This window comes from Camelus ferus, chromosome 23 (genome assembly GCF_009834535.1).
Source record: "Camelus ferus isolate YT-003-E chromosome 23, BCGSAC_Cfer_1.0, whole genome shotgun sequence".
NCBI classification, from domain to species: Eukaryota; Metazoa; Chordata; class Mammalia; order Artiodactyla; family Camelidae; genus Camelus; species Camelus ferus.
In genome coordinates this window covers 12,515,816-12,538,029 of record NC_045718.1, presented here as the reverse complement: position 1 = coordinate 12,538,029, position 22,214 = coordinate 12,515,816, and the positions used below count along the sequence as shown (strand labels likewise).

The window sequence follows — 22,214 nt, the reverse complement described above, 5'->3', positions numbered from 1 at the left end:
TAGGCTCAGAAGGACGGCTCAGCCGGGCACCAGGGAAGATGCTCCCACCTAGGCGCCTGGGGGAGGTGTGTGTGTGTTTCCATTGGAAGGAGCGAGCCTGGTGAGTGTGTGCCCGTGTGCATGGGCCTGTAAGTGCACAGGGCAGTGGTCTGCCTGCCAGTGAGTGTGAGGGACATCCATGTGTCCCTCGTCACAGAACCTTCCAGATGCAGCTCTCCTGATCAAATCTCTGTGACCCAATTCTCTGCCGCTCCACTGCCTGCTCAGGAAGCCAGGGCCCCTGCGGTCAAGTCTCCACAAACTGCGCGTGTTCAGTGAAAGGATTCTCCTTTACTCAAGTATGCATGCCTTAATTTTATGGTTTTAGTATTAAAATATCCTTTGCTTATGGGGTGGGAGGACAGGAGGTGGTAATTGCTTTTTTAACGTTTTTACTTCTCAAACCGAAACAGTGACAACACCATTTGGTTATTCACATTAAAAAAATATATTATGAGTTTCTAAAAAGTCAGAGTCAGGGAACTACCGCCCTGGACTCTCTAGGGTGTGGTCCGACCACCTCACAGTGGGAATAGGACTGACACAGCAGGGTGACTTCCAGCCCTGCTGGCCTGGGGCTGGGGGTCCCCTGTCTCCACTCTGGGCTCTCTGGGGAGAAAAGCTGCCCTGTGCAGTGCAGACACGGCATAGGGGCCGGGGATCCCAGAGCCCACACTGTTCTGGGGAGGGGAGGGGTAGCTCCTTCCTCCCACCGACTGGGGAGTCTTGAAAACTGCTGTCCTTCACCGGGTTTCGTGGTGCGATAAACCCTGTGTCTGCGGATCCTCCCCAGAGGAAGTGACTGGCACGTGATCATAATTTTTAACGTACGTGCAGGTTAAAGAATCACGTGATGAACGCTCCTATGCGACCACTCACTTGAAGAAGTCAGGTGTTGCCGCTCAATACCTTGCGATGCTTACGGTGGAAAATGAGATGCGACCGAGGCAGTTTGCTGTACGCCTGAAACTCACAGGACATGTAAATCGCCTTCGCTCCCACAGCAGCAAAGAACAAGGGCATCGCAAGCGCCTCTGAAGCCCCTGTGCGCCCCCTCCAGCCGCAACCCTTGTCTCCACAAAGGTGAACACGGCTGACTGTCAGTTTTATGTGTTTTACTCCCCTGGTTCCCTGGGTGATGTCGCTGCATGTTTGTCGCCCCTGAAACGACACATTGCTCACTTCGGCATCTTCCTGTCGCCCGGGTGTACATGTACGCTTCCTGCTTTTTCCTGTTTGTTCAGTCGATGCCAAGGTTGTAAAATTCATTTATCTTCTCTGCTGTGGAAGAACGAAATGACGGAAACACGAACACTGACTCACCCATCTTCCTGTGGGTGGACACGTGGGTGTCTCCCCGAGTTTCGCTCCTGGAACCAGGGCTGCTCTGAATCCTCCCGAGCTCCCTGCTGCCCGCGGTCAAGGGCTTCTCCCCCAGCAAGTGCCGCACACTCTTACCTGCAACTCACCTGCCGGGAGGCTGATGTCCCTGGTCCTGGAGGACAAGGGTCCTGGGTGCTGAGGGCCCCTGGCTCAGCCTCCCGTGTGACACCAGAAGGGCTCCCAGGCTGTTCGCATTTCCCATTCTCCTTCCCAAAGCAAGTTATTGTGATTCTCCAAACCTACTACATTAAGTGCTGAGGCGACACCGAGGTGAACAAGACACCCCTCCTCTCCTCAGGACGCTCGGGGAGGCAGGACGTGGGCTCAGACGCTCTGAACACTGGCCCTGCCCCCGTGAGCCACCCCTTCTCCCACCGCCCTGTACGCACCCTTGGGCAACACAGGGAAGCTGTCTCCAGAGCTCCCGCCCCCAGCGTCTGGCCACCTGCTGGACAGCCCACCACTGCCGTCTTCAGGGCCCCAGTGTTCTAACAGGTGGAGGCCAGAGATGCTGCTGCCACCTCACAGTGTGCGGACAGCCACACGGCAAGACCATCAGGCCCCAGAAGTCAAAAACGCTCGAGGCTGAGACCCTTGCCTTACCCCCGCACCCGTCCCATCACGGACCTGCCTTCGCCGGCCCCTCAAGGTAGCGAGTGGGAGTCACCTTGCTGGCTCCTTCGCCCTCAGCGGTCAGTTCAATGGCCATTCGGCCTACCAGTGCCCCTGCCAACACCTCCTCACCTCCTGGTGAGCGGCGCTCCAGCCTCTTCTTTCTTTTATGGACTTGACGGTAGCCCCTCGGTGGCCTCCCCCTCCAGCTGGACCCTTGTCCCACTGCGGCTGGGGCTGTCTCTCAAAATCCCGTGGGCCTTCCCACTCCAAGGCCGTTCGCCTTCTCAGTTTCCTCAACTCCCTCCTACTCGGCAGGGTAGAGGCCAGCCCCCAGCACAGCGCAGCCCACGGCCCCCTGTCCTGTCGGCCGTGGGAGGCATGTGGGGCTCCAGGCACAGGAGTCCTCTCTCTGGGCAGAAGTGCCCAGATGTCCTTTCCTCTGGAAGCCGCCCCATCCCTTCATTAGACTCAGTCCCTCCTGATGACACAGCGTCGGTGCTGAGTAGGGCTGGGTGTGTGCATGCTCAGGAGGGCGCGTGTGCACGCCTGCTCATGCAGACACGTGTGAGCTTGTGCATCAGCACACATCCGTCCCTGCTGCCAGAGAGGGGCTGTCGTGAGGCCGGGAACCGAGCCCTCAGCATCTCTGTGTCACTGAAAGCCAGGGCTCTTTGCTGATTGCAGTGGGTAGGATTACATTCCTCTCAATATACGTTCAACTCCTGACCCCTGCTACCTGTGAAGGCGACCTTACCGGGAAATGGGGTCTTTGCAGATGTAAGCAAATTTAAATGCGGTCACACTGGATTCAGGTGGGCTCTGATGCAAGGACTGATGTCTTTATAAGAAGAGAGAAGTCTGGACACAGGCACAGAGACACAGGGAGGGGTCCACGTGATGCTGATGGCAGACACTGGGCCACACAGAGGCCACTGCGCTGACAGCACCAGGCCTGGGGCCTGGCACAGGGAGGGCATCTGGGAAAGACACAGTGCCGGCCCTCGAGAACTTTCTGGGCACTATGTGTACTCAACCTTCCTTGTCTTTGGGTTTTTGTGTCTAGAGAGAGGGTGCTGGAGTTTGGGCTTTTAGAGATGTTTCCGACTGTCCGCTGGCTTCATGAAGTGTTCCTAGAAGGCGGGCTTCAAATGACTCAGAGTGTTTTTCTTTCTCAGTGGCGGTGTCTCCACTGACAATGTATGGGAAGAACGTTCTCCAGGTCCCCAAGGGCCAGCAGGCTCCCCGGGAAGGGCCGGGCCGGGGATCCCAGCATCCCAGGACATGGGTTAGTGTGCCCCTCTTCCTCTTTCCCCGGAAAAGCCAGTGGCTCAAGGCTCATCTTGGTCTCTGCAGGGCCCTCGTCAGCCCTCACACCGCTCACCCCAGTGTCACCAACACTCAACAACCAACTCATTTCACCCCCACAACCTGGAGGGAACTGGACAGGTGCCATCATTTCCACTACGCAAACCAGGAAGCTGCGGTGATTTGCCCCAAGTCACATGGTGCACACGGCAGAATCAGAGCTCAAAGTCAGGTCTCCAGGCTCCCAGGGTGACCTGCATTCCTTGAACCTCACCCCTCACCTCCAATTCCAAGAAGGAAGGCTCCTTGGAGGAGAGGGCATTTGGGGAGGGAGACACCTTAGCAGGCTAGGGGTGTGTGTGTGTGTTTGTGTGTGTCTGTGTGCAGGCTCTGCTCAGCAGCTGGCTCGCCCTTCCCTGGGAGATCTCAGAGCTGGAGGGCCCTGTAGAGACTACCAGCCCCGGGCCCGGGTCTGTACCCCTGGTCTGAGGCCAGGCTGGCAAGCAAGGCCCAGCAGGACGCGGCAGTTCCATGCCGCCCTGGTCTTCCCCTCCAGTGCCTAAGGCTGCTCTTCATTCCTCTCAGAGCAGGAGCCACAGCCGCTGACCTTGCAGGTCTGATGCTTCAGGAAGATAAGAGTCCCCTGCTAAGCGACTGATCCTCTCTGGTCCCCTGAGGCTGGCTCCTGGACGGGCCGCAGGCGGCACCTGAGCCCCCGCACTTGCTCCAGAACTCCAGTCCTAGATGTCTGTTCACTGCTCTCTTCCTTCCCTTCCTTCCGGGGAAAAGCCGAGCCTCCTCCGCCCATCTCCACACCCGGCCCCTCCAGTGCAAAGTCCAGACGAGCCAGCGGCGAGAGGATCTCAGACATCTTCGCTTTGTCAGAGCACTGGGCACTCCAGTGTTTGCAGAACTGAGCCGCGACACTCACGTGGGGAGGGGCGGGCTTGGCCTGGAGCGGGCCTGCAGCTTTGCGCTCGGCACAGGGCGAGCGCGCCCAGCTCTCTCCTGGGGCCTCGGGGTCGTGGGCCCCGGGCGGCGCCGCGGGAGCCAGGAGGGCGCTGCAGACCCGACTCCCTGCGCGGCCTCTCATCTTCCCGCCCGCTTCCCGCCTGGGTTTCTCGGGATCAGGCGGAGAGCTCGGTCTGACCCCCTGCCCCGGGCACCTGCGGGAGGGGGGCGTGCGGGCCCGGCTGGTCCGACAGGTTCTGAGCAGGAAGTCCCCGCCCCCGCCCCGCGCGGCCCGGGCGCCCGTCCGTCCGCGCGTCCGCCCGTCTGTCCGGCGGCCGGGCCCGGGCCCGCGGCGGGGCAGCCGGGGCGGGGACCGGGGCGGCTCCGTCCGCGACGCCCACACCCACGGGCCAATCACGGGCGGCCGGCGGCGCGCGGCTGCGCGGGGCGCGGGGCCGGCGGGATAAGAGGCCAGGTGAGCCTACCTGCGCCGGCGGCGGGCGGCGGGCGGCGGGGCGGCGCCGAGCGGACACGACGCACGCGGCGGGCGCGCGGGCTCCGGCGGCATGTCCGTCAGCAGGAAGGACTGGGCCGCGCTGTCCAGGTGAGCCCGCGGCCTCTCCGGGGGGCTGGCCGGTCCTGGGGGGCGACGGAGCTGGGGCCGAACTGGGGCGGCCCCAGGTGTCCCGGCTCTCCATCCGCCTCCTTCTCCTCTGGGGACCGAGGCACAAGCAGGCTGCCTGGGAGCGCTGTCCCAGACTGGGGAGGCCGTTTTGGGGATGGAGGAGTCGTTAGGGAGTTATGACCAAGCCTCATGTCCTGGGAAGCCCCCCTCGCCGATCTTGGTTCCCTGCAGGGAGCTGTGAGTGGCCCTAGATGCCTCACAGCCCCCCTTGGAGAGGAGGAGGGGGCACAGGGCCAGGACCGCCCTGAGGGTCAGCAGGACAGGGGTCAGCGACCAGGACCAGAGGGGGACAGGTCCCCTCCCACTGGTAAGGCTCAGGTTCTGAGTGTGGCATTCTGGGGTGGTGTCTGCACTGGGTGACTTCAAGATAGTTGCTGTCCCCCTCTGTGTTTCAGTCTTTACTTGTGAGCTGGTCCTTCAAAGGGTCAGGGGACTGGGTATCTTATCACTGCCTGCTGGACATCTGCTGGGTCAGAGAAGGGTGGGGGTGTTCAGGAGGCGGCACTCCTCATGCGGTTGGTGACCCCTGGACTCCTCTTGGAGTCACCCTGCACATCCCCTAGAGATGCTTACCCGAGCATCTTCACCTCCGATCTCTCCATTCCCCTCCCACAATTTTGTCCCCAAGGAGACTGAGGCCCATGTAGTCATGGATCGGAGTGGGGTCCCTACTTCTTTGACCCCAAAGGCTCTAGCCAGTAGAAACTGGCCTCTTGGCCCCTCTCAGGTGTGGATTAGCCCCCTCCCAGGCCTTCCTCATCAAGGTGATCCCCATCTGCCCCCACCCAGGGGCCCTGGAGCTTCCCCGAGGTCTCAGACCTGGCCTCCCTATGGCAGTTCATTCTCCAGGGCTGGGGTCCTCCCCGGACCCTCAGACCTCGCTGTTCTGAAGCGGTTGTCTGGTCACCTCCGTCCAGAAAGAGGGAGGAGTATGCCCCAAGGAAGGAGGAACTCATGCTCTGGACGTTTGGACCAGCTGCCTCAGGGGATGGACACACCCAGGGAGGGTCTGTGCTGAGGGCGGGGCCAGAGGTCAAGGCCTCGGACTCTGCGTGCAGGGGGTTGATGTGGGAGTGTCTGTGCTTCCAGTTGGGGCGTATCTGTGTCAGTGTGCCTCTGTGTGCACACAAGTGTGGGCCCCGTGTAGGCGAGTGTGGTTATGGCCTGCGGAGTGCCAACAGGTCCGGGTGGGTGGTAGGTCCTTAAGTGGTTGAGTCTGGGCCTTGGGAGTCCGAGTTTGTTCGGGTGTCTGTTGAAAACCACAGGACAGTGTGTTGGGTTAAAAACACAAAGCAGACACGACTGACTCAGGAGCTCTCAGTCTGAGAGCGTGCCTGGATGTGTGTGTGTGGGGGGGTGCCGGCTGGGCAGCGGGGGTACTGGAACTTTTAAAATGGGAGCAGGGTCTGGTCTTGGCTTGTCCCGTGCTCAGATGGACCTGGTCTCCTGTGGCTGCAGGGGCGGGGGCCAGTGCCATGGGATGTCCAGGGCAGCGAGGGACACCCCCTAGAGAGCCGGTCCTGCCGCAGAGCTCCTGGCCTGCCTCCCTGCTGGGCCCCAGCCCTCCCCAAGCCTTGTGGGCAGACACAGCTGTTGCCAGCAGTCACCCTGATGAGGCACCTGGAGCAGAGGGCCCTCCCGTCCCGCTCCCTTGTGAACAAGCCTCAGCTGGCAGGAGGGAGGGGCTGTGAGTCATAGTCAACTGAGCCTCCCAGGCTGGGAGGCCTGGGAGGAGGGTGTGAGGAGTGTGGCCCCAGACAGGGCCCAGGTGGGCAGCCGAGGTCCAGCCTACCGCCCTGCCTTGGCACGAGGCAGAAATTCTGACACTCCAGCCCTGGGACGGGGACAGCGGTGAGCTGGTTGGCCAGGGGCCCCGGTCAGCGGCCTTGCCCTCTCCTTCTTGGGCCCGCCTGGTGAGGGGTGAGGCTGGGCGGGCCTGTCCATGGGGGGTGAGGGGTGGATCTGGGAGCGCCCGGGACTGAGCGGCGGTGGTTAATCATTTCCCTGCCTGGGCCTTGAGCAGCCCTCGGCTCTCCCTGACACCTCTCCCTAGACTATCAGTGCTGGAAGGGACCCCGCTGGCCACCCGCAGTGACCCCTCATTGCGTGGAAGGCCTGTCCCCCTCGGGGGTTGCACAGTGGCCCAAGGCCACGCGGCCAATCAGAGCTGCGTCTTCTGGCCCAGGGCCCGGCCTGGGCGCCCTTTTCTCCTCTTCCAAGACGTGCAGACCCATGCTCTTTGGGCCCCAGGGTTCCCAGGATGCTCTGGGGTGGCCTTCACACCCTTCCCTGCTTTAACCAGAGCCCCTGAGCCTCGATCTGTCGATCTGTCGTGCGATGGGCTTCCAGATGGAGTTCAGCTGGGGGAGAAGTGTTCTGCTGGTACACCTGAGGGCACTCACACCCCCGCCTACCCACAGCTGCAGCGAGTGCACAGGAAGAAGGCCCGAGGGAGGGAGCAGAGCCAGCTCAAGGGAAAGAAGTCCCTTCTCCTAAGGGTGGAGCTGTGAAGTCAGGAGTAGGGAGGGTGGCAAAGGGATGTGTGTCCCCAAATAAGGCTAGGAGGTGGAGGACAGGGTTTTGGGTGGGGGTGGCAGGGCAGCTGCCCAGGGCCGTGGCATCAGCTGGTGAGAGCTGCCTGGGCCGGGGAGCCCTGCATGTCCTGAGCCCCACAGGCTCCCCTGAGCCCTTCTGACTGTGCAGGTGTTGGGCTCCCTGGTCGGTGGGGCCTCGCTCTGCTTTGGAGCTGTGCCTCGCAGGACGTCTGTCTGTCCCTCCTGCCACTTGGGCTTGTGGTTAAGGGCCCTTGAGAGGCTGACCTAGGCTGGAACTCGGTTCCTTCTTTTCATCCTGTCCTGTTTTGGCAGCGCTGTGAGCCCCTGTGAGCCCCAGAGCCCTCATCTGCAAAATGGAACAATTGCACCTGCCCCGAGAAGGCCATCGGGAGGCCTCAGCACAGCCGGGGCCCTGGCTCCTCCGCCCTTTGTGTTTTGATTCCCTGTTCATATTCAGCAAGCATTTGTGTGCCCTCGAACGCCCAGCCCTGTCCTCGGCCCTCGGTTATCATGTATTTATCACGGGGCCTCAGCTGCTGCCCCTGCCAGCTCCCCAGGACCCTGACCTTCGCCCTCCTCCCCTCTTCTTCCTCATCTTTAGAGGAACACGCTTTGCTTTGTGGAGATGACATGTCTCCCAGGGTGGGGTGGGGTTGACCACATCACTTGGGTGACCGGTGGGGTCTTGATGCAGAGCTGGGGGACACTCCAGGATACCTGGGCCCCACCTCCTGCAGCTCCAGCCCTGGGACCCTGCAGGGCGATGGCCCGCCTGGGAGTGAGTCACTTCCGAGGAGACCAGGCTCTGACAGATCACACACCGTGGACGTCTCAGGCCCCGTAAACAAACCAGCGGCTCCCCTGAGGGCTGAGGCCTGTGTGGGAACCAGGTTGCTCAGGCCCAAGGAATCCTGGAGGCTCCGCCCCTGGCTGAGGCCGGGGGTTTGGGGAGGAGGAGCGCCTGGCTCTGTGGGCCACTCTCCCCAAGGAAGGGGCATCCCTCAGCTTTGTAGGGTGCGGCTGGTCCTAGACTGTGGACTTGGGCAGGGCTGGGTCCAGAGGAGGAGGGAAGGACGCCAATGTGGCCCCAGAGGAAAGCGGCTGAAGAGGGCAGTGGGGAGGCATGGGGCAGGGGGCCTGGTTCCTAAGGAGTAAGTGAGTGATCTTGAAGGCCCAGGGAATCTGGCTTCCATCCGTGGTCAAGGCCACGGGGAGTCCTCCCCATCCCATGCAGGGGGAGGGGAGACCTGACTGAAGAGGGGGAACTGAGGTTTTCACCGAGAGCTGCCCTGATGGTCAGACTTGGGAGGTTCTGGAAGGTTCCCTTCCAAGGGCCCGGGGCGTGGGCAGATGCCATGTGGGGCCTAGGGTTTGCTCCCTCTCGTGCTCCTGTTTATCAAGGCGGACGTGGCGATTCCTGGGGAGGAAGGCTGACTCGCCACGCTGTCCCACGTCTGCCGGCACGTGTGCGTGCTGCTGGGCGCCGCGGTGGGTGCTGGAGATGAACGCGCCCCATCCCGTGGTGTTTCCTCTCCTCGTGGGGCAGCTTCTTCCCCGTCCTGCTCCACCCTCTGTACTCTCCTCTCTGCTTCATTTGAACTATAAAAGCAGCCTTTGCATGCACGTCCTGCTCTGGGGACCATCCCATCTTAACTTTTCTTCCCATTAAAACTCAGAAGAGCTGCTGGTGGTCACCAGTTCCTTTTTCCTGGGTTCCCCTACACTTTCCGACAGCTCTTTCTCAGGGACCCGGAGCCTCTGCTCAGTACTGCCTCCTGGCGGCCTGGCCCTTCCAGTGGTGTGGACCGACCGGCCTGGCTCCGCTCCAGGTCAGCCCTTCTCGGTTCCCGGGTCTCCTTCCTCTCCAGGGCATCTCCTCCTCACGCTTCATTTCTTGCCTCCCCTCCCTCTGCTGCCTGCCATCTCACCAGACCCCTTCCTTCCTGGTCGACCCCATCTGTCTAACAGCAGCACCAGGAGTTGCTCCGGCCGAAATGCCGAGGCGTTTTCCTTGATTTTTCTCTTTCCCTCGCCCCTCATCCAGCCCATCAGCAAGCCCTGTGGGCTCAATCTTCAGAACATGTCCCAGATCCATGACTTTCCCCATCTCTCTGTCACCACCCCTGTTCATGCCAGCAGGGCTCTCGCCCAGGCAGCTGCAGGAGTCTCCCGGAAAGGGGGCACTATGGGGGACACGTGCCCCTCTCCCCAGCCCCGCTTCCCCATCCTTAAGGTTTGCTCTCCACCCAGCGGCCAGAGGGATTTACAGTCGTAGTAACAGTAAGTCTTGCCCCGTCAGCCCTCTGTGTGACGCTGTCCAGTGGCCCCCTGCACACTGGAATAAACCCCATGCTCTTTCCCTGGTCCCCGAGGCCCGCGCCCTGGCCCCCCTTCCCCTGAGCACAGCCATCACACCCTCACACCCAGGCCGGTGTGCCTGCCGTGCACTCCTCCCGGGGCATCGCTGCCAGGTCCGGTTCCTCTGGCTCCCAGGGCCCGCTCCCCACCAGGCATCGACGTCCTTGAGCCCCTTCCTGCTCTAGATCTGACTCCCACACTCCGACATGTGCCCCGAGGAAGGAGGAACCCCTGCCATCTCCTTCCTTGCTACACCCCATCCCCGGAACCTGTCTGGCTCAAAAAATGTGTGTTTAGTGAATAGTTGGTCAACAAATGTGATGCTGGACCTAGAAAAAAAGATTGGGGCCACTGTGTGACTCTGCTTTTAGAAAGGAGAACCGGGGAGGGGAGGGGTGAGCTGCCCGGGCAGGAGGGCCCAGCCCTGCAGACCCCGCCCCCTAGGAGACTCCTTGGGGGGCAGGGGACTCTTCCTCAGGAAGCTCCTCAGACGCATCTTACATGTACTTCCGTTTATAAAGCTCATGGGTTTGCATGATTTTTCTTTTTCTCTTTCCCAGAAACACATCTACTCCTCAAATTGAGGCTTGGTTGCATGGGATGCCCTGTAGGAGGGGGGCAGGGCTGGGCAGCGGGAGAGGCTGGGAGAACAGGTTTGGCACCTGTCCGGGCCAGGGGAGGCCTTACAGCCTCTGCCGTGACTCTGGGCAAGGAGGCGGCTTCTTCCAGACCCTCCTGATCTGGACCCCAGACAGCACTTGGTGGCTGACCCTCAGCCCAGACCTCCTGCTGCTCTGGGTGAAGCTCGGCCTCCCCCTCCAACAATCCCCCACCTCTGACCTCTAGGCTTGCTGGTCCCTCCCCTCCGCCTGGACCTCCTCCCTCCTCCGGGACCCCCTCCCCCTGGACCCCTGGCTTCTCCCAGCCCCGCCCATCACTCTCACTGAGGTCCAACCAAGTTTCAGTCTTTTCTGGGGCCTTTCCTGACAATCCCGGCCAGCAGTAACCATTCTCTCCCTGTGTAGAGCAACGTCCATGCTCTGGTTGGTGGACACTCTTCTCTTTCTCACTGGATGGTGGGTGTCTCCAGGGCAGGGACCCTGCCCTGCTCTGTAAACCCACAGTTCCCGATGGGGACAGGCCCAGTGCAGGTCCCCAGTGATACCTGCTCTTTGGTCGAGATGGAAGGGCAGGTGGGTGGAGGGAGGTGGGGAGGCTGTAGGTCAGGTGCGTGGGGAAGGGGGTGCCTGGAGGGGAGTTTGGATGGACGTGTGGCTGGATGGGTGGACAGGTTGAAGGAGGTGGCCGGGGCAGCTGGCGGGGGTGGGTGGGTGGGTGTGAGAAGGCCTCGCTGGTCCTGTGAATGGAGGGGGCGGGGCATGAGCCAAAAGCGGGGTGTGCCCCTTGCTCCGGGACACACGGGAGAGCTGGCTCTAGAAGGAGAGAGGCTCCCAGAGGTCCTGGCAGGTGACGAGAAGGTGACACCAGAATCTCCTTGGGTGTAGTTGCTCTGGTTTGAGGGTCTCCCCTCTGCCAAGCTGAGAAGCCCCACGGGGAGCCGAGTGACCGAGGACATTGCTGCCTGTCTGTGTGGGGTTTCATCTGAGAGCCCAGGACCAGAGCAAGGGGCTTGTCAAGGTCGCCCACCACTTCCAGGCAGAAGAGCGGCCCCCGCCCACGTGCCCGGTCACCCCAGAGAGCGGCCCCTGCCCACACCGGGGCCCAGGGTGAAGTCCAGGCCAGGGGTTCCCATCTGGGTGGTTTTGCCCCGGGGGCATCTGTGACACAGAGCGGGGGGGGGGGGAACACCTCCTGTTGTCGCAGCTGGGGGGCGGGGCTCGGGGCTCTCCTGGGCTGTGCTGACCCCCTCCCCCCGCCAGCCTGGCCAGGCAGTGGACCCTGGAGGATGAGGAAGAGCAGGAGCGGGAACGGCGGCGGCGGCACCGCAATCTGAGGTCCACCTCGGACGATGAAGCTCCCTGGCCGTCCCCAGATGCAGACCCGCCGGCCCTGGAGAGGTGCGCAGGTGTCGGGGGTGGGGGGCGGCGCGGCGGCATCCCTGCCAGAGAGCCGGGGGGACCAGCTGCCCCACCGGGTTCTGCCCTCATCAGGACAGCAGTTAGGACTGGTACTCCCTGGACTGGGCAGTCCTTTGCTGGACATTTAATGAGCGCAACGCAATCGTGACGGTATCCTGAGAGAGAGCGTTGTTAACCCACCTTGCAAATGGAGAAACTGGGTCAAAGAGCACACAGGGGACGTGCAGTGGGCACCCATCCAAACAGTGGCAGGCAGGCCACAGTTGTCGTGCACATCTGTCAGGCGCTGTGGCCCAGCCCCTCCATTAAACCAAGCTGCCTCCGTCTAACCCTGACCGTAATTCACCTCCGAGGGGAGGACCCCGGGGCTCGTCTGGCCACCAGGGTTTAGGGTTCCGAGGGGCAGGGAGAGAAGGGCTGAGCTCATCGGATGCTCCTGGGTGCCTCGTGGGAGGAGTCTCATCTCACCTCTGAACAAGCCCAGTTTGCAGATTTGGAAACAGGCTCAGACCGAGAATCAACTGGCCCCAGATCACATGGCGAGCGGGGTGGTGAGGAAGGAAAAGTCCCCTCTGCTGGAGGCCAAGTGCAATGGCTTTTGGACAGTCCTCTTATGTTGCTCCTGTTCCCCGGGGTCCCCCAGAGGAGGGACAAGGCTGTGTGTCCTGGGCTGCTCCCACGTAGCTGACAGGGATGCGGGTGGTGCCTCAGAAGCTGGGCTCTACTCCGAGCTGCACCGCCTGGTGCCTGTGTGACCTGTGACAACCCCTCACTGTCTCTGGTCTTGATGTAAGCTGTAAGAGGCAGGGACCACACATTCCTTTTGATCTCAGTGCCCTACATGGGGTCTGACACGGTTTTTGTTGACTGGGGCAGAACACGGGATGGTTGCCCCTTACAGGGGTTTATAAACTTTGTTTAAAGGTGGTTCACTTTGTTCAGATGGTGTCCCATAAGCCCACTGTACAAAGCTGGTAAAGGATCCTTACTGAACTGATGGTGGTTGGGCGAGGCCCCAGAGGCATCTTCACTGGGCCGAGTGAACCTGCAGCTCCTGGGATGAGCCAGGCCAGCGGGGCCCCCGTGGTGGCCCCCTGATGGCTCCTGACTCTGTCTCCTGCCCCATCTCCCACCTTCCAACTCAGATCGCTGAGCATGGAGGAAGCAGAGGTGCCCCAGCCACTACCCCCAGCCTCCAAAGGTGAGGACGAGGATGTCCCGGCCACCCTCAGGTCGCGGCAGGAGCGGAGGCAGAGGCGGCAGGCGGTGGAGGTGGCACAGGCCCCCATCCGGGAGCAGCTGGAGGCAGAGGAGGGGAGGGACAGCTCAGGCGCTGGGCAGGCCAAGAAGGCGCCCCCGGTGCCCAAGAAGGAGGTGGAGCTGCCATCTCGCAGGAGACTGAGCCAGGGGCGGCCGGGCTCCTGGGCCCTGGAGGAGGAGGAGGAGAGCTCGGCCGGCAGGGAGCCAGGAGGCAGCAGGAGGGGGGTCTCAGAAAAAGGCCCGGCTCCGGAGAAGCCCTCTGCTGCAGAGAAGACATTAGTGCCTGAAAAGAGACCAGACTCCAAGCTCTCCGTCTCTGAGAAGGCCCCCAGCCGCGACCAAGTGTCTGTGTTGGAGAGGATCGCAGTGTTGGAAAAAACGACCGCCTCAGGAAAGAGATCAGTTCTGGAAAAAACCAGTGTCTCAGAGAAGCTGCCGGCCTCAGGGAAGGCGCCGGCCTCAGAGAGGAGCCTGGTGTCTGAGAAGGCGTCAGTCTTTGAGAAGACCCCGGCCACGGAGACAAAGCCCGAGGCCCGGGAGCAGCTGGCCTCTGGGGAGAGCCCGTCCACCGCCGAGGAGCAGAGAAGGGCCGGCCCCGAGAAGAAGCCCCCGTCCTCGGCAGGGCTGCGAGAGCAAAGGCCGGAGCCTCTGACAGTGGCTTGCCGCCTCCCACCCATCACTCTCCAGGTTGGCAGTGACACCCCCTCCCCTTTGGTCCTGCCCAAGTGGCCCCTGGTTCCCTCGCTGTCCCCTGTCCTCCCTCTAGGCCATTTCTTCTGTCCCTACCTGCTTCCAGACGCTGTCAGGGTAGAGCAGTCGTTGGGGGGTGGTTATCGGCTGTGTGGTGGGGGGCACCTGATACCCCGCACCAGATCCTCATCCAGGGCCCCGACTCCAGACCCTAGCAAACTCTTGGGAAGCTTCAGATCCTTCTGGAAGTTCCCCTGGAAAGCTCTGCCTGGTGGCCTGGCCCCTAGGACTGTGTGCACCATCCCCACAGCAGGGGTGGAGGGGCAGAAGGCAGTCGACAGGGCACAGGACTGTCTCCCCCTTCCCCCTGCAGCTCCTGGGATGAGCCAGGCCAGCTGGGCCCCTGTGGCGGCTTGGGCTCGGGGCTGCCCAGACCTGTGTGTGACAATCCCCTCCTCCACTCCATCCAGATGAAAATTCCCAGCAAGGAGGATGAGGCAGACACACCCTCGCCCACCCAGTCCACCTACAGCAGCTCCCTCCAGCGCTCCAGCCCCAGGACCATCTCCTTTCGGGTGAGGGCCCGGGGCACCTTTGTCCGCAGCCCTCTGGAGGGCACGTGGAGACCAGCCCCCGTCAGCACGGGGCCCTGGGCGAGACAGCAGCGAGGCTGTCTGCATGCGGCGGGCCCTGGGCGCGGCTGCGGCTGGGTAGTAGAGGGGCTGTTAGCGGGTGGGGGTGGGTGTGGCCGAGGCTGAACAGCCCCGCCTGGCGGCGCAGCCGGCCTGCAAGAAGGCAGCACTGGGGGGACGTGGCCCTGGGAGGCCTGCTCAGTTCCTTCCTTGCTCAGCAGGGCAAGTCAGGGGGCTCTTGTGCCCAGCACCCTTCTCTACCGCTGGAGCGCGCACCTCGTGGGCGGGGGCCGCTCGCCTCCCCTCATTCCAGCATTTACTTCTGGCGGCTCTGTTTGCCAGGTCATTCACTCATTTTCTGACTGACCGTGTGCTGTGCCAGGCCCAGGGAGGAGGCTCGAGGCCGGATGCCGGCTGGTGCCCGTCACTGCCCTACAGGGCCCAGGGCGGTGGGAAGCAGACGGGAAACTGGAGGTTTCAGGTCCCCCTGGGGGCGTCCAGGGAGGGGCTGCTGACCCAGCCTGGTGGGCAGGTGGGGGTCCCAGATCAGAGGAGGGCCTTCAGTGGGAGTGTGGTGGGGAGTGAGCAGGGGTGGGTGGGAGGCCCCAGGAGGTGGACATGTTCTGAAAACTGAGCCCTTGAGGGGGCCATGGCCTCCTTGGGACCCCGACTCATCGGCATCTCCCATCTCTTTTCAGATGAGCCCCAGGAGGGACAACTCCGAGACCACCTTAACCCGCAGGTCAGGGGCTGGGGGGCTCAGGCTCGCACCCACCTGGTCACTCTGGCATGTGCTTTCCCAGCCTGCCACCTGCCCTCCTTGTGCTGCAGGGCACGCAATGGGGCGGGCGCCGGGTCCCGCAGGGTTAACATGGGCACTGAGGCCGACGTGGGGACCAGGGAGGGAAGGATGGGGGAGCTGCTCCGAGGTGGATAAGACAGAGTTGCCCTCAAGCAGCCCCATCAGACCATTAAACATGCGAGAGCCACTTAGGGACTGGAATGCGAGCCAGGGGGAGTTTGTCACAGGGCTGCCGACATCCGAATGGATTTGAAGAACTAGGGGACATGCCCAGGCGGGAGCCTGGGGCTGCATTTTGATAAGTGGGAACAGCATGTGGAGAGGCACGGAGTGTGACATGCTCAAGGTGTCCAGTTGGCTGGCTGGCTCTTCCGGGTGGCGAGAAAGGGGTTGTGGGGGACACTGGTGTCAGGAGGGCAGGCAGGGCCAGATCCTGAACCTCATGCTGTCCTGGGGCCTGAGGACAGGGGTGAGGGGGGAGGAGGCTGCAGTGGGGAAGGTGGAGGGGGAAGAGCTGATTCAGGAGACGTTTTTAGGGGGCAGTGATAGTGTGGGGGACGGGTGGCATTTGTTTCTGGTCCTGGGGATGTCCTGCTGAACGACTGTCCCTAGGGAGGACCGCAGGGTCCCCGGGGACTCGGCCCAGCCATTATGGTCTCACCCAGTGATGGGGGCCATACTCCCTGTCAGAATGGCGGGGGAGTGGGGGCAGGCCTGTCCCCTTCGGGAGGGCCGGGGTCTCACCTGCTTGTCTTGCCCTGTCCTCCGTCCCGTAGCAGCAGCATGAGGCTCCCGGCCGGCACGGTCAAGTTAGGCCAGAAGCTGGAGCGATACCACACGGCTATACAGGTGGGTGGGGCCCTTCTGGGGGGAGGAGACCTGATGGGTGTGGTGGGTGGGGCCGCCACCCCTCCCTGTGGGTCAGCTGTCCGTGCTCTCTGCTCCCAGAGATCAGAATCCGTCAAGTCTCCGGGGTCCTCCCGCACTGAGTTCTTGGTGGCTCCCGTGGACGTGGCCAGCAAGCGCCACCTCTTTGAGAAGGAGCTGGTGGGTCAGAGCCGAGACGAGCCGGCCTCCAGCCGGAAGGTGAGCAGCTTGGGCCCAGCCAGGTGTCCTCAGGCCGATAAGCCTGCAGGGCTGCAGAACCCAAACCTGGGCCTCGGCAGGGCTAGGAAGCTCCGTGACTTCACACGTCGATTTTGGCAGGACTTGCCGCTGACCTGAGTAACTTGTAGTTTCTGTGCTGAGCCCCAGGCCCCTCAGCTGTGCGCACAGCTCCAGGGGGTGGTCCTGCGGCCTGTGCCGGACGAACGTGGGGTGAGGGGGCCTCTGAACATGCTGTGCTGTTGCCACTGGCCCCGACCCGAGATGGAAGCCTGTCTTTTCAGGAGAACCTGAGGCTCTCGGGGGTTGTGACATCAAGGCTCAACCTGTGGATCAGCAGGACCCAGGAGCCTGGAGATCAGGACCCCCAGGTACCTGTCCCTCCTGAGGTCTCTTACATGGGCCTTTTCGCAGCAGAATGACTGGGTGAGAAGGGCGGCCCGGGAGCAGTGGGGACGTTCTGGGCGTGGAGACGGAGAAGAGAAGGGTCAGGGGTCCTCCGTCAGGAAGGGGGGTGCCTGGGGCCCCCGAGTCCCTCTGTAGTCACCCTGAGCCCCTGGTCTCCACCCCATGCCTGCATCCAGGAGGTGCAGAAAGAGTCGGCAGCAGCCAGGAGAACCCTGTGGAGGAAGAAAGCAGACGCCTCCCTGGATGCTGAGGTGAGGGGAGTGAAGGGGGCTGGCCCCTGGGAGACACCACACGTGCCCCCCCCCCAGTGTCCCCCAGGCTGGGCGGACCCGACCTCTGACCGACCGCTGGCTGCAGCCGCCACTGGCTTTGGTTCCCCACCACTGGGCCAGCCCCCACCCCCACCCCCTCAACCAGTAGATCTGGGGTCTCTGGCCCAGTGTGGGTGAGGGGCTTGGGGAAAAAGGACGCCTTCCTATCCAGCCCTCGGAGCCCCTCTTGTTCTCATAGCCCTTTGCCCTGCAGGTGTGAGGACCCCTCCCTGGACAGACAGGCAGGTGGTCTCAGGGCCCCTGCGTCACCCCCGTCTTGCCACCCCACTCCCTTTCTGCCTCTGGCCCCGGGACCAGGAACGTCACGGAGACGCTGCCGGCCCAGCCTCGGGGGCAGCAGTCCTGGCAGCTGGTCCCGCTGCAGGCACGGCGGGCCCTGGGCCCCAGCACTCGCTCCCGTCCGTCCTCAGTGCCGGCCCCGGTCTCCGTCCGCAGTCGGTCGCTCCTACTCTCTGCTCCCTTCGGGGTCAGGGAGGCGCCATCCCACAGGAACCCTGGGGCCTCCTGTGTGGTCTGCGCCCGGCAGGTGTCTCCCAGCGTGTGCCTCACGGAGCCAGCCCACCCCCTCTGTCCCCGGGGCGCAGCGTCTTCCACGGGCCCTGTCCCTCCTTGTCCTCCCTCGCGTCCCGCCTTGCCCGCTTCTCAGGAGAGCGCTGATAAACTCGTTCACTCTCAGGTGTAAGTGGCTAAAAGTACCTGGAAACCCGTCCCGTCCCGGAGGCTGTGCTTTTCAGTGGGGACCGCCTGCAGGCGTGGGGACGACTGTTTTGGCTTCGGTGGGGGGGCAGTCATCACTGTCCTAGCAGCCCCCCTTTTCATCACACTTAGGGGGTGTCTCCTGGCTGTCCTAGCACGGTGACTTGGGAGACAGAACTGTCACGCACAGTGCGAAGCTGTGGCCACACCCCTTACATACATGCTCCCCGAGTCTGGCCCATTGTTCCCACAACCTCGTGGCCCGTGTGAGCTTGGAGGGTGCTGAGCCAGCTGAGAACAAGGACAAACCCGACTCAGTCAGTGTGGCGCCTGTCAGAGCCCTCAGGCCGTGACAGGGACGGCAGATGAGTGCAGTGTCTGTGGGCGCGAGCGGGCAGGTACGTGTGTGTGTTCGCACATACAGACACACACACGTTTTTTTCTTTCAATCATTTGAACGTCATTAGGTCTCTGCTTGGATCTTCCCCAGAACCAGCTGTGGGGAAACCAGTGCGGGGCCCTGCCCACGTCCCCTGCGTCCCCCATCCCCCCTGCCTAGGCTGTCTGGGAAACTCCAGTGCCTCTTGGAGCACAGCCCGCAGGGGTCACCAGACCCCAGCTCCTCAAGCCCACGGGGCAGAAGCAGCCAGCCTCGTCCAGCCTTGGTCACTCTGAGTGAGGGCTCCTGTCTGGGGTCCTGTGGTCCCGGGGACAGAAGGGCCGCAGGGCCCCCTCTGGGACCTCAGGCTGGCCTGTCTCCAGCTGGTGGGTCTCCTGTGGCTGGCCCGGGCTGGCACTGAGTCGGGGGTCGCAGGACGTGGAGGCCCTGCCCAGAGCACCCCCCAACCCATGATCAGGGCTAGAGTTTTGGGGGGTGCTCCAACTCCAAGGGTAGAGGACAAGGCCCGGGGAAGATGGTGAGCTCTGCCCGGGGCCTCGGGCCTGGCCCTGCACTGGCCCTGCCAGGAACTCGGGGCTTAAAACAAGCAACCTTCAGGTTTTTGAATGCTCATCTCCTGCACCTTGGAAAGTCCTTGCTGGTGGATTTGTCCAGCAGGCACAACTGTCCTCGTAGACTCATGGAAGGTTCCAGAACCCTCCCTGCAGCATTGAGGCCTGAGAGGGGCCGAGGGCGCCTGCTTGGCCCTGGGCGTCTGGCAGCTGCTGCCTTCGCGTGGTGGCACCCACTGAGGGCAGACTGCTGGCAGGGTGCGGGGGGGCAGCACCCCAGGACTCCCTCGCCTTCATGCATCCCAGGCGCAAGGGCCCTGCACTCACCGCCATCGGGAGACGGCCTGTAAACCCAGAGCTGGACGCACGTCCAGCGTGACTGCAGCTGTAACAGCTATGAGGGCGGAGCGTGTGTCCTGGGGTGACTGGGCGGCGAGGCCTCTCGAGGTGGCACTAAGCTCCCTCTGGGGACAGAACAGGTCCCCCAGCGTCCCACCCACACTGCTCGCCCCGTCTGCCTGCTTTCCTGCCCTGGAGGCCCGGGACCTCACCAGCGCCCTGCCCCTCTGGGTCCTTGGCGGCGGCGCCATCCCAGACCCTGCTGCTTCCAATGATGCCCTGGCCCGGCATGTCTGCTTCCTCTCCTCTCTGCCAGCCACGCCGGGAGGTGACCTTGCACCTGTTAGCAGACGGGGCGTCCGCGGCAGGTCAGGGGCAAGCCTGCTGTGTCCAGTGTGGCTGCTGGAGGGCGGTGAGAGCCGCCAGCTGAATGACTGCTGCCCCGAGCTCCGAGTGCAGTCCCCGCCTTAGGACAGTTAGCGAAAGCCTCACACAGTCAGTCACGGATGCCGAGGACCTACCAGCTTTTTCCTGTGGTGACTGAGGTGCCCAGATCCCTCTCCCAGGCATCCGTGCAAACGAATTGTGACCCGTTTGAAGGACTGCTGGGCTTCCAAGGATCAGCAACCCAGTGAAGTGGTTCAAGTTAAGGGAGGGCTTAGGAAAAGCAACTCCTGGATTCCAGGAGATTCCAGCCTGGACGCAAAGCAAGGCTGGGCCCTGGCAGGGTGCGGACAGGGAGTGGGTGGTGGTGTGTCCCACTCACTCCTGGACAGCCTGTTCCCCTGCGCCTGCCCCCTCCATCTGCCTCCTTGTGCCTCCCTCCCCCCGGGATGCTGGCTGCTGGCTTCAGCCTACCCTGCCCCTGGCAGAGGATGAGCCTGGAGGTGGGAAATCAGGGCCCTGGGCCCAGAGGCCAGCGGGGACAGTGGAAGGGACAGGCTCAGCTGAGAGACAGGACAAGAGTCTGACAGCGGAGGGTGAGGAACAGGTGGAGGACCCTCTCAAGGACGCGGCTGGTCGGTGCGGTGGGCTGGCCTCCAGGGTGGCCGAGTCAGAGGAGAGTCTGAGGGTGGGGAGGGCTGGACCCGGGCCGGGCGAGGGGGCACACAGGAAGGAGGGGGCTGGTCTGGAGGAGGGGCACTCCTTCTTGGAGTCAGGCAGGATGGGGGCCTTAGAGTCCAGAGATGGAGGGGAGATGGCCCACCAGTCCCCAGACATGCTTCCTTCTCTCTCTTTCCTTACGTACTGACCCTCAAGCATCCCCAGCGCTGTACCAGGGGCCGCGGACACATACACACACACACACACACACGCAAACATGGAACCCCTGGGCCCCAGTCTTACGGGTCTTATAATCTAGTAGGGTTAGCAGATCATAGTCCCGTGTTGCCTAATTTTAAAGCCATATCGGAATGAACTTCAACCAGCTTCCCTGCCCCCTCGCACAAACAGCTGCCTGTCAGACGAGAACTACCATTCTTGGCTGGAAATTCTACCTTGTATCTGACTTGCTGAAATGGGTTTGGTCCCTTCCAGTGAGGCGCTTGGGGTCAAGGAGAAGACCCCCTCTGCACATAGGCTTACTGAGGCCCCCAGAGCCTGCCTCCCGCCCGAGGCCCGGCCCGGGGGAAGCAGTCAGTAGCTGGGAAGGCGCCAGCACCCACACAGCATCATTTCAAGTCAAGCTGCAGATAAGCCCTGCCTCTCCCGTGGACCCCGTCCCGGGGGCGAACCGCCTGCTGCCCCCCGCCCGTTTCCCAGCCTGTCTCCCCGGCCCGGGCTGCTGGCATCTGCTTTATCGGGATTCTCAGGAGGGACAGCTGGTTTATGTCACACGCCTGCTCCCTCTCGTCCCCTGCCTATCTGTTCTGGTTTTAAATAGCTTATCTGAGCAGCTGGACGACCACATGGGCTTATATGGCGTGGGGGACATGTTCCCTTAGCCTGTCCCTGGAACCTGCCAAAATCGCAGCCAACACCCCCACTGCCCCCCCGCCCCCAGCCTCCCCCCCGGCGCGTCTCCTGCCACACATTCCTCTCACCACAGGGCTGGCTCCCCAGCCCCAGCCCACATGCCTGCTTAAAGCCCTCTCCCTCCCTCGCCCTCACCCAGTCCCCGCCAAGGCGGGCCAGACCTCAGGACCCGTCTGAGCTCCTGTTCTGAGGTAAGGCTCCGGCAGACTCGGAAGAGCAGAAGGAAGGGCCCTGGGGCCTGGCCCCCTGTCCAGAGTGCCCGCGTCCCCTCTGAGCAGGTGTCGGAGCTGGGAGGGTCCCCTTCCCTCTGGAGCTTCAGAGGGGGTGTTGCAGGGACGGCTCTAGGACTCGGGCAGCAGGGTGGCGGGAACCCCATGGCAGAGACGGCAGACAGGTCTGGGTCCCGGATCTGCCGCAGAAGGTGCTGTGTGGTTGGCGCATCTCGGTGAGTAGCTGCCCCGCCCTGGGCCTGTTTCCTCGGTGGCAGAATGGACAGACAATGGCCAGGCCCCTAAGCACGGTGATGCTCCAGCCTGCAGGAGCTCCCCCAGGTCACTTGGTGCCCCACCACAAGGCAGAGGGTCCTCCTGACCTGGCCCAGGCAGGCTCTTCTCCATCCCTGGAGACAGAGTGAGGTGGTCACATTGGTCAGAACAGTCCTTGGGCCAAACTCTCTTCTCCAGGATCAGAAACTGTCCCGCAGAAGGACCACATGTCCAGAAGCAGGCAGGATCCCCCAGCGGACAGGGAGTTTCCTGACTTCCCAGACCTGGCATCGCGCCCATGTCCCCAGACAGGACGTGGGCTGACCTCGCTCTGGGAGAACCTTTCATGGGGCGTGAACCCAGCTGACTGAGTTAGAGGGTTAACTCTGAGTCCAGCTGCCTCCCCAGGGTCCCTGCCAGGGTGACCCCCGCCCCGCCCACCCCATGGTGAGAGCCCTTGCTCTAAGCTCTGAAGTGGTGAGGCGAGAAATAGTCCCTCTGCTCCCAGGAGCACTGCAGAAACGTCAGGGAAAGGGCCGCCTGGCGTGTGGGGCATTTCAGAGCACGTTCCTGTGCTGGTGCAGCTGGGAAGCCACCTGGTCTCCCAA

At 62.7% G+C, this 22,214-nt stretch overlaps 1 protein-coding gene across 11 annotated transcripts in view; it reads left to right on the top strand.

Moving 5' to 3' along the window:
* The first annotated feature begins 4,629 nt into the window (after nucleotides 1-4,629).
* The window catches only part of LOC106731236 (troponin T, cardiac muscle), a 31,244-nt gene continuing 13,659 nt past the window's right edge, over nucleotides 4,630-22,214 (top strand). For 3 of the 11 annotated variants that reach the window (XM_032466866.1, XM_032466868.1, XM_032466865.1), the window contains exons 1-9: nucleotides 4,753-4,897; nucleotides 11,772-11,909; nucleotides 13,076-13,877; nucleotides 14,351-14,455; nucleotides 15,211-15,254; nucleotides 16,091-16,163; nucleotides 16,263-16,400; nucleotides 16,703-16,789; nucleotides 17,003-17,077. In XM_032466866.1, coding sequence (XP_032322757.1) covers nucleotides 4,860-4,897; nucleotides 11,772-11,909; nucleotides 13,076-13,877; nucleotides 14,351-14,455; nucleotides 15,211-15,254; nucleotides 16,091-16,163; nucleotides 16,263-16,400; nucleotides 16,703-16,789; nucleotides 17,003-17,077 — 1,500 coding nt within the window. In that variant the 5' untranslated portion in view covers nucleotides 4,753-4,859. Of the gene's footprint in view, nucleotides 4,898-5,941; nucleotides 6,899-11,771; nucleotides 11,910-13,075; nucleotides 13,878-14,350; nucleotides 14,456-15,210; nucleotides 15,255-16,090; nucleotides 16,164-16,262; nucleotides 16,401-16,702; nucleotides 16,790-17,002; nucleotides 17,078-17,336; nucleotides 17,838-21,246; nucleotides 21,313-22,214 lie in introns of those variants that run through there. The other 8 variants (XM_032466874.1, XM_032466873.1, XM_032466872.1 and 5 more) reach the window with 8 other exon arrangements.